The sequence below is a fragment of the Eretmochelys imbricata genome, chromosome 1 (assembly GCF_965152235.1).
Source record: "Eretmochelys imbricata isolate rEreImb1 chromosome 1, rEreImb1.hap1, whole genome shotgun sequence".
Lineage (NCBI taxonomy): Eukaryota > Metazoa > Chordata > Testudines > Cheloniidae > Eretmochelys > Eretmochelys imbricata.
Window position 1 is genome coordinate 23,782,777 of NC_135572.1, and position 15,621 is coordinate 23,798,397.

General features: G+C 44.5%; 1 protein-coding gene across 3 annotated transcripts in view; it reads left to right on the top strand.

Annotated features, from left to right (window-relative positions):
• The first annotated feature begins 1,133 nt into the window (after nucleotides 1–1,133).
• The window catches only part of EED (embryonic ectoderm development), a 31,091-nt gene continuing 16,603 nt past the window's right edge, over nucleotides 1,134–15,621 (top strand). For all 3 annotated transcript variants that reach the window (XM_077808022.1, XM_077808018.1, XM_077808021.1), the window contains exons 1-2: nucleotides 1,134–1,263; nucleotides 9,598–9,750. In XM_077808022.1, coding sequence (XP_077664148.1) covers nucleotides 1,144–1,263; nucleotides 9,598–9,750 — 273 coding nt within the window. In that variant the 5' untranslated portion in view covers nucleotides 1,134–1,143. The remainder of the gene's footprint in view (nucleotides 1,264–9,597; nucleotides 9,751–15,621) is intronic.

Here is a 15,621-nt window from a genome sequence, read left to right on the forward strand (position 1 = left end):
TGTAGCTACCATGACAGCCAAACTAGTAGCAGCAATGCTAGCATTAAATTGGATCTGGGATGTATGCCCAGCAGCAGTGGTCATTTTTCTGGATTCAATCTCAGGCCTTATGGTGATCAAAAAGAGTGTCTCTGGATGTAGAAGTGATTTATTCAGTGCAGTTATATTTCTAATAGCAGAGTTAGTACAGATGCGGATACACGTAGCATTAGCTTGGGTTCCAGCACATATTGGGAAAACAGAGAACGAAATGGTGGACAAAGCAGCTAAAAATGCTGTAAGAAATGGAAGGATTGATGGTAAACAGGATTTCAAATGCCTAGACCAGACAAATTTAAAAGAGGAATGTCAAAAAAAATTGGATTAATGAAAAAAGAGAGAGAAAATTTTTTGAATTATGCCCTAGAGTTGATGCTTATGACGCACTTCAGGGCCTGCATAGGACTAATGAAGCGCTTTTGTTTAGAGTACTAATTGACCATTTTGGCTTAAACAAAATCCCTTTCTGAATAAAAAGGACACAAAGATGGACTATGTGCACTCTGTCAGGTGGAAGAAACAATTGATCACCTTGTATGGGTATGTAAGGGCGCTGATTTAAAAAAATGGAAAAACTTTTTGAGGAATATAAACATCTTAAGGTAAAAAAATACATGACATGACTTAGTAACAATGTGGGGGAAATGGAGTATTATGCATAAGGTGCAGACACCTTATGTGAAAGGCACAGGGCAGCGTGAGAGCATAGACATCACCAAGGAGTGAGGAATTACAGTTTCTGGCAGCTATAGACCATTCAGTGAAGGCTGCTTTGCCATAAAAATGAGAAAAGGAAGAAAAAAAGCTTTGCCACTAACACCCAAACCCTAAAAGGTGTTTAGGCTCCTGCCGTCCACTGAAATCAATGGAAGATATGAGACTAAAAAAGACCCCTGAGATCATCTGAGCCTGCCTACAGTACTCACCCTCCCAGCCAGCTCTAGCAGCTGCGGGGCGCCTGCGGCCAGACTGGATTTTTCAGCAGTGTGGCATCTCCCGCCACTAGACTGTCAATCTGCTTGGCGGCGCGAGGAGGACTCGTTACGGTGGTGCGGCGCCCTGGCCCGGGCGCGCTTTACGGCTCCGTGGCGGGGGGCGGGGAAGATGTCTGAGCGGGCTGATCCGCCGGCGGCGGCGGGAGCGGGCAGCGAGATGCCGGCCAAGAAGCAGAAGCTGAGCAGCGACGAGAACAGCAACCCCGGGGACCTGTCCGGGGACGAGAACGTGAGTCGGGAGCGGGGCGCGGGGAGCGGGGCCCCCTTGTCCCGGCGGGGCCCCCAGGGGAGCCGGGGTTGGGGGCTGGGGGGGCCCTGTTCTGGGCTCGCCCCGGAGCAGGGGGCGCTGGAGATGGGAGGGGCTGGGGGCAGCCCGTTACTGGGGGGTTCCCCACCCTTAGCACGGGGAAGCCCCTGATCCTGGGTCCTTCCCCTCCCCAAGGGGGATCCCCACACTCCTGCCAGCAGGCATGGTCGGGGTCACCCCGTTACTGGAAATTGCCCCAGTGTCTCCCCCCCCCCCCCCCAATCCTCGGGCCTTCATATCCCAAGGGGGATCCCCCATATCCCTCCCAGCAAGTGGGGCTGCGGTCACCTCATTACTGGGGAATCCCCCCAAATAGCCTGTATCTTGGAGCCTTCCCCTTCCCAAGGGGGATACGCACACACCCCTCACAGCAGGCTGGGCTGAGAGAACCCCCTTAACTGGGAAATCTCCTCCAGTAGCTTGGGATCTTCCCCTTAACTGAAGGGTCCCACCGTAATATGTGGGCGTGGGGAGGTGCGGGACCCTCCAGCAGCGAGGAGGTTCTGGGATTTGTGTTTTAGGCTGTATCCGCTGTGGGGTTGGGGGAAGGAGAAGGTCCTTCACCTCAAAATAGGGATGGGGCAATTTCTGTCTGACGTTCCCTGTACTCTAAAATAGGGAGAGGGTATTTTAAGACTGAGGGGGCTCAGGAGATGCTGCATTCCTAAATAATTTAAGTAGGGTGGGGCTGGGAGATAGGCATGCACCTCTGAGGTAAGGTGTAGGAGGGGTAGAGGTAGAGATTTGTACCAATTTACACTATAAAATGGTAATCAGTTTCTAGTAAGACATCTTAAAGTGAAAAAATAGAACACTATATGTGTGTGTGCTGTCTGTTTTTAAATCTTGTATTGTGGAACAATATGTTTGGCAATATTCCTATGTACACATAGTCTTTTGGTGAAAGAAGACTACTTGAGAATGTTTTTAAATTAAAGTTTTTACAGTGTTAGAAAACTCCCCTTTTGTGGCAAAAAATTATCACCAAATATGTGCCTCTAAAGACCATCCTAATATAAGAGCAAAATAAAAGTAAATGATTGGCTGCAACAGAACTGTTTAAAATGATAGAATTATACAAGCCAATGAGATTCATACCTAACTTGATATAATTTTTTTTCTTTTGCTTTAGTACCATAGGTTACATTCTGGTCATTCATTCACACAATACAGTTTGCAAGGCTTTTCTGTTAGACTGTTAAAATTAAATTCCGAGGTCCCAATTCTGCAATGAGCTGTGGTGTTAGATTTCTGCACCTATGTATAATCCATTGAGGGATGGAGGCTTAGTGATATAATCTCCTATAAAGGTGGAGTCCCTGTTTATTGTAATGCATATACAATATTTATACAATGATTTAAGTACCAACCATTATAATCTGTGGACATATTTATGTAGTTTAAGTTCTGAAATGATAGGATACAATACTAAAAAGTCCTGTGTGTAACCCTAGTCGGTCACTTCTGATTTACCCCTCTTTCTCTCTACACACAGGCTCCTGCTATGTCAAAACAGCAGTTAAAACAATAAGTCAAACTAAGAATATGTGGGCAGATGAGCTTGGAGGAAGTAGCAGCGAAAGACTTAAATGAAAGCGGGATTGGAGCAGAAAGGGAGGGGAATCCATTCCAAGAGGTAGAAGCAAAGTAAGGGAAGACAAAATTTTGTGGGAGGAAAAAAGACAGAGGGAGCAGTTGGGAGAGAGGATTGGGTGGAGCATGGGAGGCAACAAGAATGTGGAAACAAGGAGGAGCAGAGCTATTCAGACCCCTGAAGGTAAAGATAAAGAGACTGAAACCTAAGCAGATGAAGAGAATAACTGCATGAATCCCCCATCCCCCACAAACTTCACTATTTCCTCTTTTCATCTACTCAGATTTCAAGCACCTTGTCTTCACCTTCAGGGGTCTGAATAGCTCTGCTGCTGCTTTTGTCTTCACATTCTTGTTGCCTCCAGTGCTCCACCCAGTCCTCTCTCCCTTTGTCTTTTTTCCTCCCACCTTTGCCTACCTTTCATTCTGCTTCCAAACCAGCTCTTTAAGGGTATGTCTACGCTGTCCACGTTACCGCAGCGCTGCTGCAGCAGCATTGTGAGGTGGGCAGTGTAGACATGCTTTATTGCTGGGGGAGAGCTCTCCCGGTGCTAAAACCCCCCCTTCCCCCCCAACAAGCGGTGATAAAGCACTGTCTGTACTGGCGATTTTCAGCGCTAAAACTTCTGTTGCTCAGGGGGGTGTTTTTTCCCACCCCTGAATGACTAAAGTTTTAGCGCTGAAAGTGGCAGTGTAGATACAGCCTAAATAGGCTTAGGTATGTCTATGCTTGAAACGCAGCAGCTGACTGTAGCACAGTAGTAGTGTAGACACTTACTAAAGTGACAGAAAAGGGTTTTCCATTGCTGTAATAAATCCACTTCCTTGTGAGGCAGGAGCTAGGTGGACAGAAGAATTCTTCCATTGATCCAGTGTTGTAGACACCGCACCTTAGGCTGGCTTAATTGTGTCTCAGGAGAGTTAATTTTTCACACCCCTGAGTGGCGTAGGAAGGTCGACTTATCTGTAGTGTAGGCCAGCTCCAGTTTACACTTAAAACTTAGGCTATGTCTACACTACGGACCTTACAGCAGCACAACTGTACCACTACAGCTGTACCGCTGTAAGGTCTTCTGTGTAGCTGCTCTGTGCCGGCAGGAGAGAGCTCTCCTGACGTCATAATTAACCCACCCCCCATGAGCAGCAGTAGTTATGTCAGTGGGAGAGCCGACGTAGCTCGGTCCACGGTGGCCTTTTTGTTGGTGAAACTTATGTCAGGCAGAGGTGTATTTTTTCACACCCCTGACTGACAAAAGTGCTAATGCAGACAAAGCCTTAGGTTGATAGAGCTGTGGCATTCAAAGGTATGAAAAATCCACACTTCTGGCACTGCCCTTAAGAATGGCCATACTGGATCAGACCAATGGTCCATCTAGCTCAGCATTCCGTCTTCCAGTAGTGGCCAGAGCAAGGTGTTTCAAAGGGAATGAACAGAACAGGAATCAAGTAATCCATCCCCTGTTGTTCACTCCCAACTTCTGGCAAACAGTGGCTTGGGACGCTCCGGACATGGTGTTGCATCCCTGCCCATCCTGGCTAACAGCCATTGATGGACCTATTGTCCAGGAACTTACCGAGTTCTTTTTTTAACCATAGTTTTGGCCTTCACAACATCCCCTGGCGAGGAGTTCCACAGGTCGACTGTGCGCTGTGTGAAGAAAAACTTGCTTTTTTTGTTTTAAACCTACTGACTATTAATTTCATTGGGTGACCCCCTAGTTCTTGTGTTATGTGAAGGAGTATTTCCTTATTCATTTTCTTCACACCACTCAAGATTTTATAGACCTGTATCATATCCCCCCTTAGTCATCTATTTTCCAAGCTGAAAAGTCCCAGTCTTTTTAATCTCTCCTTAAATGGAAGCTGTTCTCTACCCCTAATAATTTTTATTGCCCTTCTCTGTACTGCAGCTGTGCTGTCTATAAGATCAATGGAAGAATCACTTGAGGTGGGGTCCCTACAGCAATGAAAACCCCCCTTTTGTCACTGTAGACTGCGACTTATTTATGGGGTTACAGCAACATAGGCTGTAACTATGTTGTTATAGCATAGATGTGGCCACAGCTTTCTCCCTTTCTGTCCCAAACCCACTTTATTCAGTTAGTGTTGCTTTCTCCAAGCCCATGTGCCCACATGTTCTTAGTATGACTTAATGTTTTAATTAATTTTCTTTTATTTATAGAGTCAAATCTTGCTGTACCTTTTAAGTCAACTCCCACTGATTCCAGATAAAATCTGTATGGTTGCAGAGTGCTTTCTAACAGCAAAAAGCAGACAGACAAAACTGACATGTAAAGGTGTGCTGAGAGCCTGTGTATTACAGCAGGTGAAGATGGTACTGTATCTAACTACTTCGCAGGGAGTCTTGCCTGAGTAAAGATTGTGGGATTTCAGTGACAGAGATTGCAAGCACAGCCAGTATTTTTGGGTACCATATTGAATTTGTTTATGTTCTGTATATCTGCTGGGCCAGGGACTGTATTCAGTTCCATGGGGGAGAAGGGGTGGGGGTGGTTCCATAACTCCTCCAGGAAGTAAAAACTGTGGCGGGTGATTACTGCAGTCCCAGGGATTGTAAACAGTTCCAGATGGGGTATGGGTTGGTTTGTATATACTGGTTCAAATGGGTATCAGAAACCCAAGGAACCAAAGAAGGCTGAGTTTAGCGTAATATGGGTGGGGCGGGGCGGGGCGGGGGAGGGAGACTTCTTACCATCTCAACAAATGGACCTGATCTTTGATTCAAGGCGGGCCCCAACACTAGTACAGTTTGGTAAACTCCCATTCAGAGGTCCCTGTGCAGAGAGAGATGAAGGTCTCGGGCATCTAGTCTAAGTGGGTATTCTTTGAGAAGACCACGGGGTCAGGGAGGTAAAGGTGCAGTTATCCTGAAACTGTGCCCCATTATATGGGGGGAAACACGGAGGGAATGATTCCCTCTGATTGAGGTGATTCACTTATTACCTGACTTTCAGAGGTACTGAGCTGTTGCAGCTCTTCAGTGGGAGCTGTAGTTGGTCAGTACCTTTTGGAAAATCAGGCCATTACTGTCTCTTTTGTTTCCATTTAGCCCCACAACACCTCTGAAGTAGCTTGATCTGTTACTGTTTTGTGTTCACTTTTATTCCTGAATATTTATTGACACCATACAGAAGACAAAAAGAAAAGGAGTACTTGTTGCACCTTAGAGACTAACCAATTTATTTGAGCGTAAGCTTTCGTGAGCTACAGCTCACTTCATCGGATGCATACTGTGGAAAGTGTAGAAGATCTTTTTATACACACAAAGCATGAAAAAATACCTCCCCCCACCCCACTCTCTTGCTGGTAATAGCTTATCTAAAGTGATCACTCTCCTTACAATGTGTATGATAATCAAGTTGGGCCATTTCCAGCACAAATCCAGGGTTTAACAAGAACGTCTGAGGAGGGGGGTGGGGGGTAGGAAAAAACAAGGGGAAATAGGTTACCTTGCATAATGACTTAGCCACTCCCAGTCTCTATTCAAGCCTAAGTTAATTGTATCCAATTTGCAAATGAATTCCAATTCAACAGTTTCTCGCTGGAGTCTGGATTTGAAGTTTTTTTGTTGTAACATCGCAACTTTCATGTCTGTAATCGCGTGACCAGAGAGATTGAAGTGTTCTCCGACTGGTTTATGAATGTTATAATTCTTGACATCTGATTTGTGTCCATTTATTCTTTTACGTAGAGACTGTCCAGTTAGACCAATGTACATGGCAGAGGGGCATTGCTGGCACATGATGGCATATATCACATTGGTGGATGTGCAGGTGAACGAGCCTCTGATAGTGTGGCTGATGTTATTAGGCCCTGTGATGGTGTCCCCTGAATAGATATGTGGACACAGTTGGCAACGGGCTTTGTTGCAAGGATAGGTTCCTGGGTTAGTGGTTCTGTTGTGTGGTATGTGGTTGTTGGTGAGTATTTGCTTCAGGTTGCGGGGCTGTCTGTAAGCAAGGACTGGCCTGTCTCCCAAGATTTGTGAGAGTGTTGGGTCATCCTTCAGGATAGGTTGTAGATCCTTAATAATGCATTGGAGGGGTTTTAGTTGGGGGCTGAAGGTGACGGCTAGTGGCGTTCTGTTATTTTCTTTGTTAGGCCTGTCCTGTAGTAGGAGACTTCTGGGAACTCTTCTGGCTCTCTCAATCTGTTTCTTCACTTCCGCAGGTGGGTATTGTAGTTGTAAGAATGCTTGATAGAGATCTTGTAGGTGTTTGTCTCTGTCTGAGGGGTTGGAGCAAATGTGGTTGTATTGCAGAGCTTGGCTATAGACGATGGATCGTGTGGTTTGGTCAGGGTGAAAGTTGGAGGCATGTAGGTAGGAATAGCGGTCAGTAGGTTTCTGGTATAGGGTGGTGTTTATGTGACCATCGTTTATTAGCACTGTAGTGTCCAGGAAGTGGATCTCTTGTGTGGACTGGACCAGGCTGAGGTTGATGGTGGGATGGAAATTGATGAAATCATGGTGGAATTCCTCAAGGGCTTCTTTTCCATGGGTCCAGATGATGAAGATGTCATCAATATAGCGCAAGTAGAGTAGGGGCTTTAGGGGACGAGAGCTGAGGAAGCGTTGTTCTAAGTCAGCCATAAAAATGTTGGCATACTGTGGGGCCATGCGAGTACCCATAGCAGTGCCGCTGATCTGAAGGTATACATTGTCCCCAAATGTAAAATAGAAAAGGAGTACTTGTGGCACCTTAGAGACTAACCAATTTATTTGAGCATGAGCTTTCGTGAGCTACAGCTCACTTCATCGGATGCATACCGTGGAAACTGCAGAAGACACTATATACACACAGAGACCATGAAACAATACCTCCTCCCACCCCACTGTCCTGCTGGTAATAGCTTATCTAAAGTGATCATCAACTTGATGATCACTTTAGATCACTTTAGATAAGCTATTACCAGCAGGACAGTGGGGTGGGAGGAGGTATTGTTTCATGGTCTCTGTGTGTATATAATGTCTTCTGCAGTTTCCACGGTATGCATCCGATGAAGTGAGCTGTAGCTCACGAAAGCTCATGTTCAAATAAATTGGTTAGTCTCTAAGGTGCCACAAGTACTCCTTTTCTTTTTGCGAATACAGACTGACACGGCTGTTACTCTGAAAAATGTAAAATAGTTATGGGTAAGGACAAAGTCACAAAGTTCAGCCACCAGGTTAGCCGTGACATTATCGGGGATAGTGTTCTTGATAGCTTGTAGTCCATCTTTGTGTGGAACGTTGGTGTAGAGTGCTTCTACATCCATAGTGGCCAGGATGGTTTTATCAGAAAGATCACCGATGGATTGCAGTTTCCTGAGGAAGTCAGTGGTGTCTCGAAGGTAGCTGGGAATGCTGGTAGCGTGTACATTGGTCTAACTGGACAGTCTCTACGTAAAAGAATAAATGGACACAAATCAGATGTCAAGAATTATAACATTCATAAACCAGTCGGAGAACACTTCAATCTCTCTGGTCACGCGATTACAGACATGAAAGTTGCGATATTACAACAAAAAAACTTCAAATCCAGACTCCAGCGAGAAACTGTTGAATTGGAATTCATTTGCAAATTGGATACAATTAACTTAGGCTTGAATAGAGACTGGGAGTGGCTAAGTCATTATGCAAGGTAACCTATTTCCCCTTGTTTTTTCCTACCCCCCACCCCCCTCCTCAGACGTTCTTGTTAAACCCTGGATTTGTGCTGGAAATGGCCCAACTTGATTATCATACACATTGTAAGGAGAGTGATCACTTTAGATAAGCTATTACCAGCAAGAGAGTGGGGTGGGGGGAGGTATTTTTTCATGCTTTGTGTGTATAAAAAGATCTTCTACACTTTCCACAGTATGCATCCGATGAAGTGAGCTGTAGCTCACGAAAGCTTATGCTCAAATAAATTGGTTAGTCTCTAAGTTGCCACAAGTACTCCTTTTCTTTTTGCGAATACAGACTAACACGGCTGTTACTCTGAAACCATACAGAAGACAGCACTCCTAGGAAAGCAACTTCTGTCAGGAATGTAAATTTATACTAATTCTCTGCACTCAAATATTCTTTTCATTATAAATACCTCAGTGGTCTTTACAAGCATTGTTTATTCCTGTAAAATGCCTGTGAGGTAGATTATTACCATCCATTTTTTTAAGACCATTTCCCTGCCTTGAAAAGGTTTAATTTCTATTTCTTATCTAACCAAATTTCATGTGATGAAATGAGAAAGTGAGTGTCATTTAGTGTCATTACAGATAGCAAATTTGTTGTTAACAGTAGGAGGCTAAGCAGTGAAAATGTCCCCCTGCTTCTGGAGTCGTTCTAGAGTCTTGCAGCTGTCTGCTCTCTTTTTGACGTACCCGAATCAAAAAAAATTAAAGGGCTAAAGTTTCTGTCTTTAGAAAAATGACAAGTAACCTAGTATTTCCTGAAAAAAATGACTTTACTACCGCACTGGACACAGCTGTCTGACCTTTCAATAAATCAACCTTTTAGAAAATCTATAACATTTTTTTCTTGAACATTTCTTTTTTTAAAGTCCGTGTGCAGACAGTATTCCTATGGGCGGAGGGAAGGGGATGTAAAAACAGCTAGTTTCCCATTATTTGGGTTTCTTAAGTTAGGTACTGATGTCTACCCATTTTGTATATTTTCAGGATGATGCTGTTAGTATAGAAAGTGGTACTAACACTGAACGCCCTGACACCCCAACAAACACACCTAATGCACCAGGAAGAAAAAGCTGGGGAAAAGGAAAATGGAAATCCAAGAAGTGCAAATACTCCTTTAAATGTGTAAATAGTCTGAAGGTAAGGCTCAAATAGATGAGAATGGACATTAGATGCTAGTTGTGGTGACCACTTTGATTTAGAAACACTATCCAGTCTGATATCTCACCTTTGCTCATGCTTCAGAAGAAGGTGATCCTCTTTCCCTTTCTCTGTCCTTCCAAGCTAATTATGCAATATTGGGCAGATACTATAGTGATGAACACCACAGAAATAACCATAATTAAATGGTGTATATGGAGTGGAGATGTCATTCATGATTCCTTGGGAAACAGCTTATGCCATGTGGTATGAAATGTATTTTACCCATCTTTGACCTATACAAAAGTGTAACAAGACTACACTTAAAAGTGAAAAATCACTAAAACAACTTAAAAGAATGGAATTTCACGTTATCCTGTAGAGATGTGTGGAGCAGGATATTTCTACCTTCCTAGATTTGCTTTCCATTACTTTTACTGTTTTTACACATTTGCCCTCAAGGAAACCATGAAGTGTGTCTATTACTCACTGCTGTAAATTTTAAACACTGTTATGACTGAGTCTGAAAAACCACTCTAAAAATATTTTTTAAACACTTGTGTAGGAGCTCCCTTAGGTGTAGTTTAAATGCCAAGAAAACAAAAGTATAACTTTCCAAATAAAGCAAACCTTTATTTCCTGTTTTTGTGTACATTTATGTAATATTTTTTACAAATTAGTTGTCAAAGTCCCTTAAAAATTAAGTAAAATGTTTTTTTTGGGGGTAACTATTTTGAGAGCTCAAATCAGTAACTGAATATTGTAGATGTAAAGGTTAAGCAGTAAATAAGTGTGTATGCTGGGATGATAGCCTCTGGGGCAGTAGGTTTTTCTGAGAAAACAGTTTTTTGATAGAAGTTGTTTGAGCTGTTTTGACACATTGCCTTTTAAAACAAAACACGGTCTTTATTTACCTTCCAAGACCTCAGCTGAGCATTGTATGATTTTACTTGTAAGAATTAATATAATTGCAGATATATTTCTGCTTTTCCTGAACTCAAACTCAGATTTGGACAGATAGAGGTGTAATTTTTTTAAAAACTTTTTGTTTAAATATATTGTCATGATTACAGGGCTAGCTGCACCCTCTGTCCTCTTCCTGGTGTCTGAATGACCAGAGTCCTCCGGTCCTGTGCCTTTAGCTCTTACCTGCTTCAGAATGGTATTTCACAATTCTGCCACTCTTTCAGTAGGACCAAGGCCAAACTGCCCTGTGTGTACCATCCATTTCTCACCATGTTGAGATTTGGACACCTATTTTCTCTCCATGGTAATCTGTGACTGGTGATATTGACCAATAGCCTTCTTAAAAAGAAAATATTTTCTATAGCAGCAAAGATTTAGAGAGAAAAATCTGATGTTAAAACAACCAATTTTTATGCTGTATCCCATAATGGTGACCTAGGCCAGATTAACAACTTCAGAGGTGAGCTCCTGTGGAGGTCTTGGGCTGTTTCTCCGTTTCCCTGTCTTCCCCCTCTCCCCCCTCCCCCCAAAAAAAGTGTGTCCAGTAGCTCTTTTATTGAACCATCTTCTGTTGGTGAAAGGGACAAGCTTTTGAACTACAAAACCGCTTCAGGACCTGAGGAAGAGCTCTGTGTAGCATGAAAGCTTGTCTCTTTCACCGACAGAAGTTGGTTCAATAAAAGATGTTGCCTCACCCAGGGACCAACACTGCTACAGCAAAGCTGCAAACAACTAAACAGTGTCAGCTTTCTTTGTTCTCCAGGAAGCTATTTCAAGTGTTGGTGGTCCTTGGCCTCCCCGCTTCCTCTATGCTGGTCAAACCAGTTCAGGGGCTGGACTAGAGTTGTCAGCGCTAATTGTTCTGGTGCATCCGATGAAGTGAGCTGTAGCTTACGAAAGCTTATGCTCTAATAAATTTGTTAGTCTCTAAGGTGCCACAAGTACTCCTTTTCTTTTTGTTCTGGTATTGTCTCTTAATACCTTCCATTTGACGGTCATTAGACAACCATCATGACACGTTTCTTGCCGGCCTGGGCTGTTCCAGATGGTCTCTTAACACCGTGGCAGTAGCAGGCCAAAATGCAGTCTTAATCATTAAAGAGCACCCTTATGTTTGTCACAAGAAAGAAGATACATGTGTAATTACAGGCCTATCTTAGTAATATTAAAATTTGTTTTTCTCACTTCTATAGTACCTTTCATTTGAAGATTTTAATCCACTTTGTAAGTGCTAACTTCAGAGGCATATTGTGATCTAGGTTAGTATTGAAGTCATTTGTGGCATGGTTTAACTAAGGGTATGTCTACACTTGCAGAGTTTTTTCGCTGTAAGTTTCACTGGTCATAGAGAACTGGTGAAAGTAAAAGTGCTGGTTTGTGTACTCACTTAATTCCTCCGGCATCAGAGAGTATTTACATTAGCAGCACTTCCATCTGGGATGAGAGCAGCGCTCTAGGGCAGCTATCCCACAGTGTATCTCTCTCCATTTTGACTATCAGTCTTGTGGGATGGGGGGGGCGAGCAGAAGGCATTCTGGGTCCTTGCTCAGTGCCCCGTGATGCACTGCTTCATGTCCCAGCAGCCCTATTACTTTGTTTCTTTCGCGGCATTTTCTAACACTCCTGGCTGTCTGGCTGCTTTTCCCGCCACATCTACAAGCACGGCTGTCCACTACTCTGATAGCTGTCACATGCACGCCGTGATTGGCAGTGTAGCTGCTCTTAAACTTGCAAAGAGAACTGCAGTCAGAGATGCCTGATGAGCTGCCTGAAATGGAAATATGTAAATTGGATTGCTTTTGGCATTAACTGAGGAGCTGAGCACTGTGGAACAGCGTTTTTTGGGGGTAGAGAAAAGTAGCTCACAGTAGTATCATCATGCTTGTCTGGGATGATGACCAGTGGCTTTAAAACTTTTGGATATGGAAAGCCACCTTCATAGAACTGTCTGCTGAGCTTTCCCCAGACCTGCATCGCAAGGGTACTAGACTAAGAGCTGCACTCACTGTAGAGAAGTGTGTGAGACAGCTACTGGTCGGCTGTGAACCAGTTTGGAGTGGGGAGATCGACCACTGGTGCTGTGGTAACTCAAATGTGCAAGGCCATTCATTGCATCATACTGCGCAAGACCGTGGCTCTTGGTAATGTGCGTGACATTTTGGATGGCTTTGCAAAAATGGGCTTCCCTAACTGGTGGGGCGATAGATGGAATGTACATCCCTATTGTTGCCGCAGCCCACCTTGGCACCAAGTACATATATCGTAAGGGGTACTTCTCCATGGTTTTGCAGATGCTAGTGGATCACCATGGGCATTTCACTGATACTAACGCTGGATGGTCTGGAAGGAGTATCTTTAAAAACACTGACCTGTAGAGAAAGCTGCAAGCAGGGACTTTCTTTCCAGACCAGCTGATCACTGTCGGGGAAGTGGAAATGCCCATTGTGATCCTGGGAGACCCAGCTTACCCATTGATGCCATGGCTCATGAAGCCATACACTGGAAACCTAGATGTCAGTAAGGAATGTTTCAACAACAGACTGAGTAGGTGCAGAATGGCTGTTGACTGTGCATTTGGCCGTTTGAAAGCACGCTGGAGATGTTTGTACAGTAGGCTGGAAATGAGCAGGGAAAATATTCCCATGGTTATTGCGGCGTGCTGTACTTTACATAACATTTGTGAGGGGAAGGGGGAAAGATTTACTTGTATGTGGCGCGTGGAGGCTGAACGCCTGGCTGCTGAGTTTTAGCCAGATACCAGTGCTATTAGAAGGGCACAGCATGTGGCAGTTAGGATCCGGGATGCCCTGAGGGAAAAGTTTGAAAATGAAAATCATTAACTTTGCTGCTGTGCTTGGGAAAGGAAGTGTTAACAGCATGTGCTGTGCTACATGGTAGTTCTGTCTGTAATTTCAGTGAAGATGAAGTGCTCGTTGACTTGTAGCTGTGATGACATGTACAGAAATGTGAACACAAATAAAGCTTGCTGCTTTTTGAAAATTTTGTGCTTTTATTTTAAAAAGAGAGAGAACACCACATGCACATATATCCATCCTCAATATTGGTGGTGAACAGGGTGGGGGGGCTCATATACCTCACAGCTGTGTACAACTCCAACTGTCATTTGATAAGCTGTCAGGGGGTATGGATTGTTGAGGAATGGAAAAATTTGCAGCGAGCCTATAAGACTGTGCAGAGGGAGTTTGGGGAGTGCATGAGAGAATTCTGCACTAGCTGCATTGGGGGGCGAGCACGACTCAGGTCACTCTGCAGTATAATGAGAGAATGCAACAGATCTGGCTGATGCTCCAGAACGTTGATTAGGTTCTCCGTGGCTTCCCTATGGAAAGCATTATTGTCTTTTCAGTCTCAGTTCTCTTCCTCTTTCCACTTTGTCATGGTTTCTCTCCATTTATTTTTATCATGTGTCTCCGCTTGGGAGTACAGAATCCCCTCACGAAACATGTCTGCCTCAGTGCATCTTGGCCGCCTTCTTATGCGTCGTAGATGGTCTGCTACAGCGCGGGGTGGGTCTTCCACCGTCATTTCCGGGAGACAAAAGCAACACATTACTGTGAAACATACATATAGGAATCACTGTGTATGTTGCAATACACCACTGGTAAGAAATCACTGTCGTGGTGAGAAAAGTCAGGCACCCATGGTGCATAAGAGCCCAGCAATGGTGAGGGAACGCAGGGTTAGAGGATTTATTGCATACACCCATTCTGAAAAGGGCAAGCATGAAGGGAGGGCACCCAGCACACAAACACAGCCACCTTAGTACTTTTCTATGCCCTCAACCTGCTTTATGCATTGTCAAAGCAAAGCAACTTACCAGAGCTCTGCTCTCCTGCCTCTCCCTCAGCAGCCAGTGGCCGCTCACACTGTCTAGACACTTCCAGAGCAGAGAAGGGGTCCTGAGTGCAGGCAACAACAGGCTCCACAGCTTCCTCAGCCGCTGCCTCCTCATCTACGACCACCTTCTCCTGGCTAGGGCCACTTTCCACTGCCTCCAGACATAAAGAAGTATCCACTGGGCTCTTTGCAACGGACGTGGGGTCAGAGGATTGCATCCAAGTCACTGTAAAAACGGTAGCTTCGGGGCGCAGCAAAGACTGATGGTTTGTCTCCCTCACCTTGTGGTAGGCGTTCCTCAGCTCCTTCACTTTCACTCTGCACTGCAGTGTGTCCCTGTTATGCCCCTTCTCCTGCAAGCTGCCTGCAATCTTCTTGTAGGTACTGAAATTCCTTTATGGCTGGAACGCATCTGGCACTGCACAGCCTCCTCTCCCCAAATTCTGATCAGGTCCAGTAGCTCGGCATTGCTCCAAGCAGGGGATCATTTGCATTGTGGAGCAGCCACGGTCACCAGGTCAAATGAGCACTCGGAAATGGAGTTCCAAACTTCCCGGGGCTTTACAGAGGGAGGGGCTGACGTCTGTTTACCTGCCATCAGAGCAGCGGAGGTGTTGGCCAGAGTGGTCACTTTTGGCACTGTGGGATATCCTTCAGAGGCCAAAAGATGTTTATGCAGGAAGAATGTGTCTTCACTTTCACATCACTGCGAAAAGAACAGCCGTAAGAACTGTGTGCCTTTCTTTTTGCGGTGAAACTTCTGAGTTTCACGGCAAAAAGTAATTAACAAGTGTAGACGCTCCCGTGGATTTTGTGCAAAAAAGGGGACATTTTGCACTTTAAATGGCAAGTGTAGACATGCCCTAAGCTGTTACTCTAGAGCAGTGGTTCCCAAACTTTTAACAACCCACGAACCCCTTTCACGAAAATATCAAATCTTGTGAACCCCCTCCTAAAAATGAATATTTCCAGGGATTTTCTCCCTTACCTGAGCATAAATGATAGAAACAGTGATCTTGGAAATAATTTGTTTTCTTTATGACACGC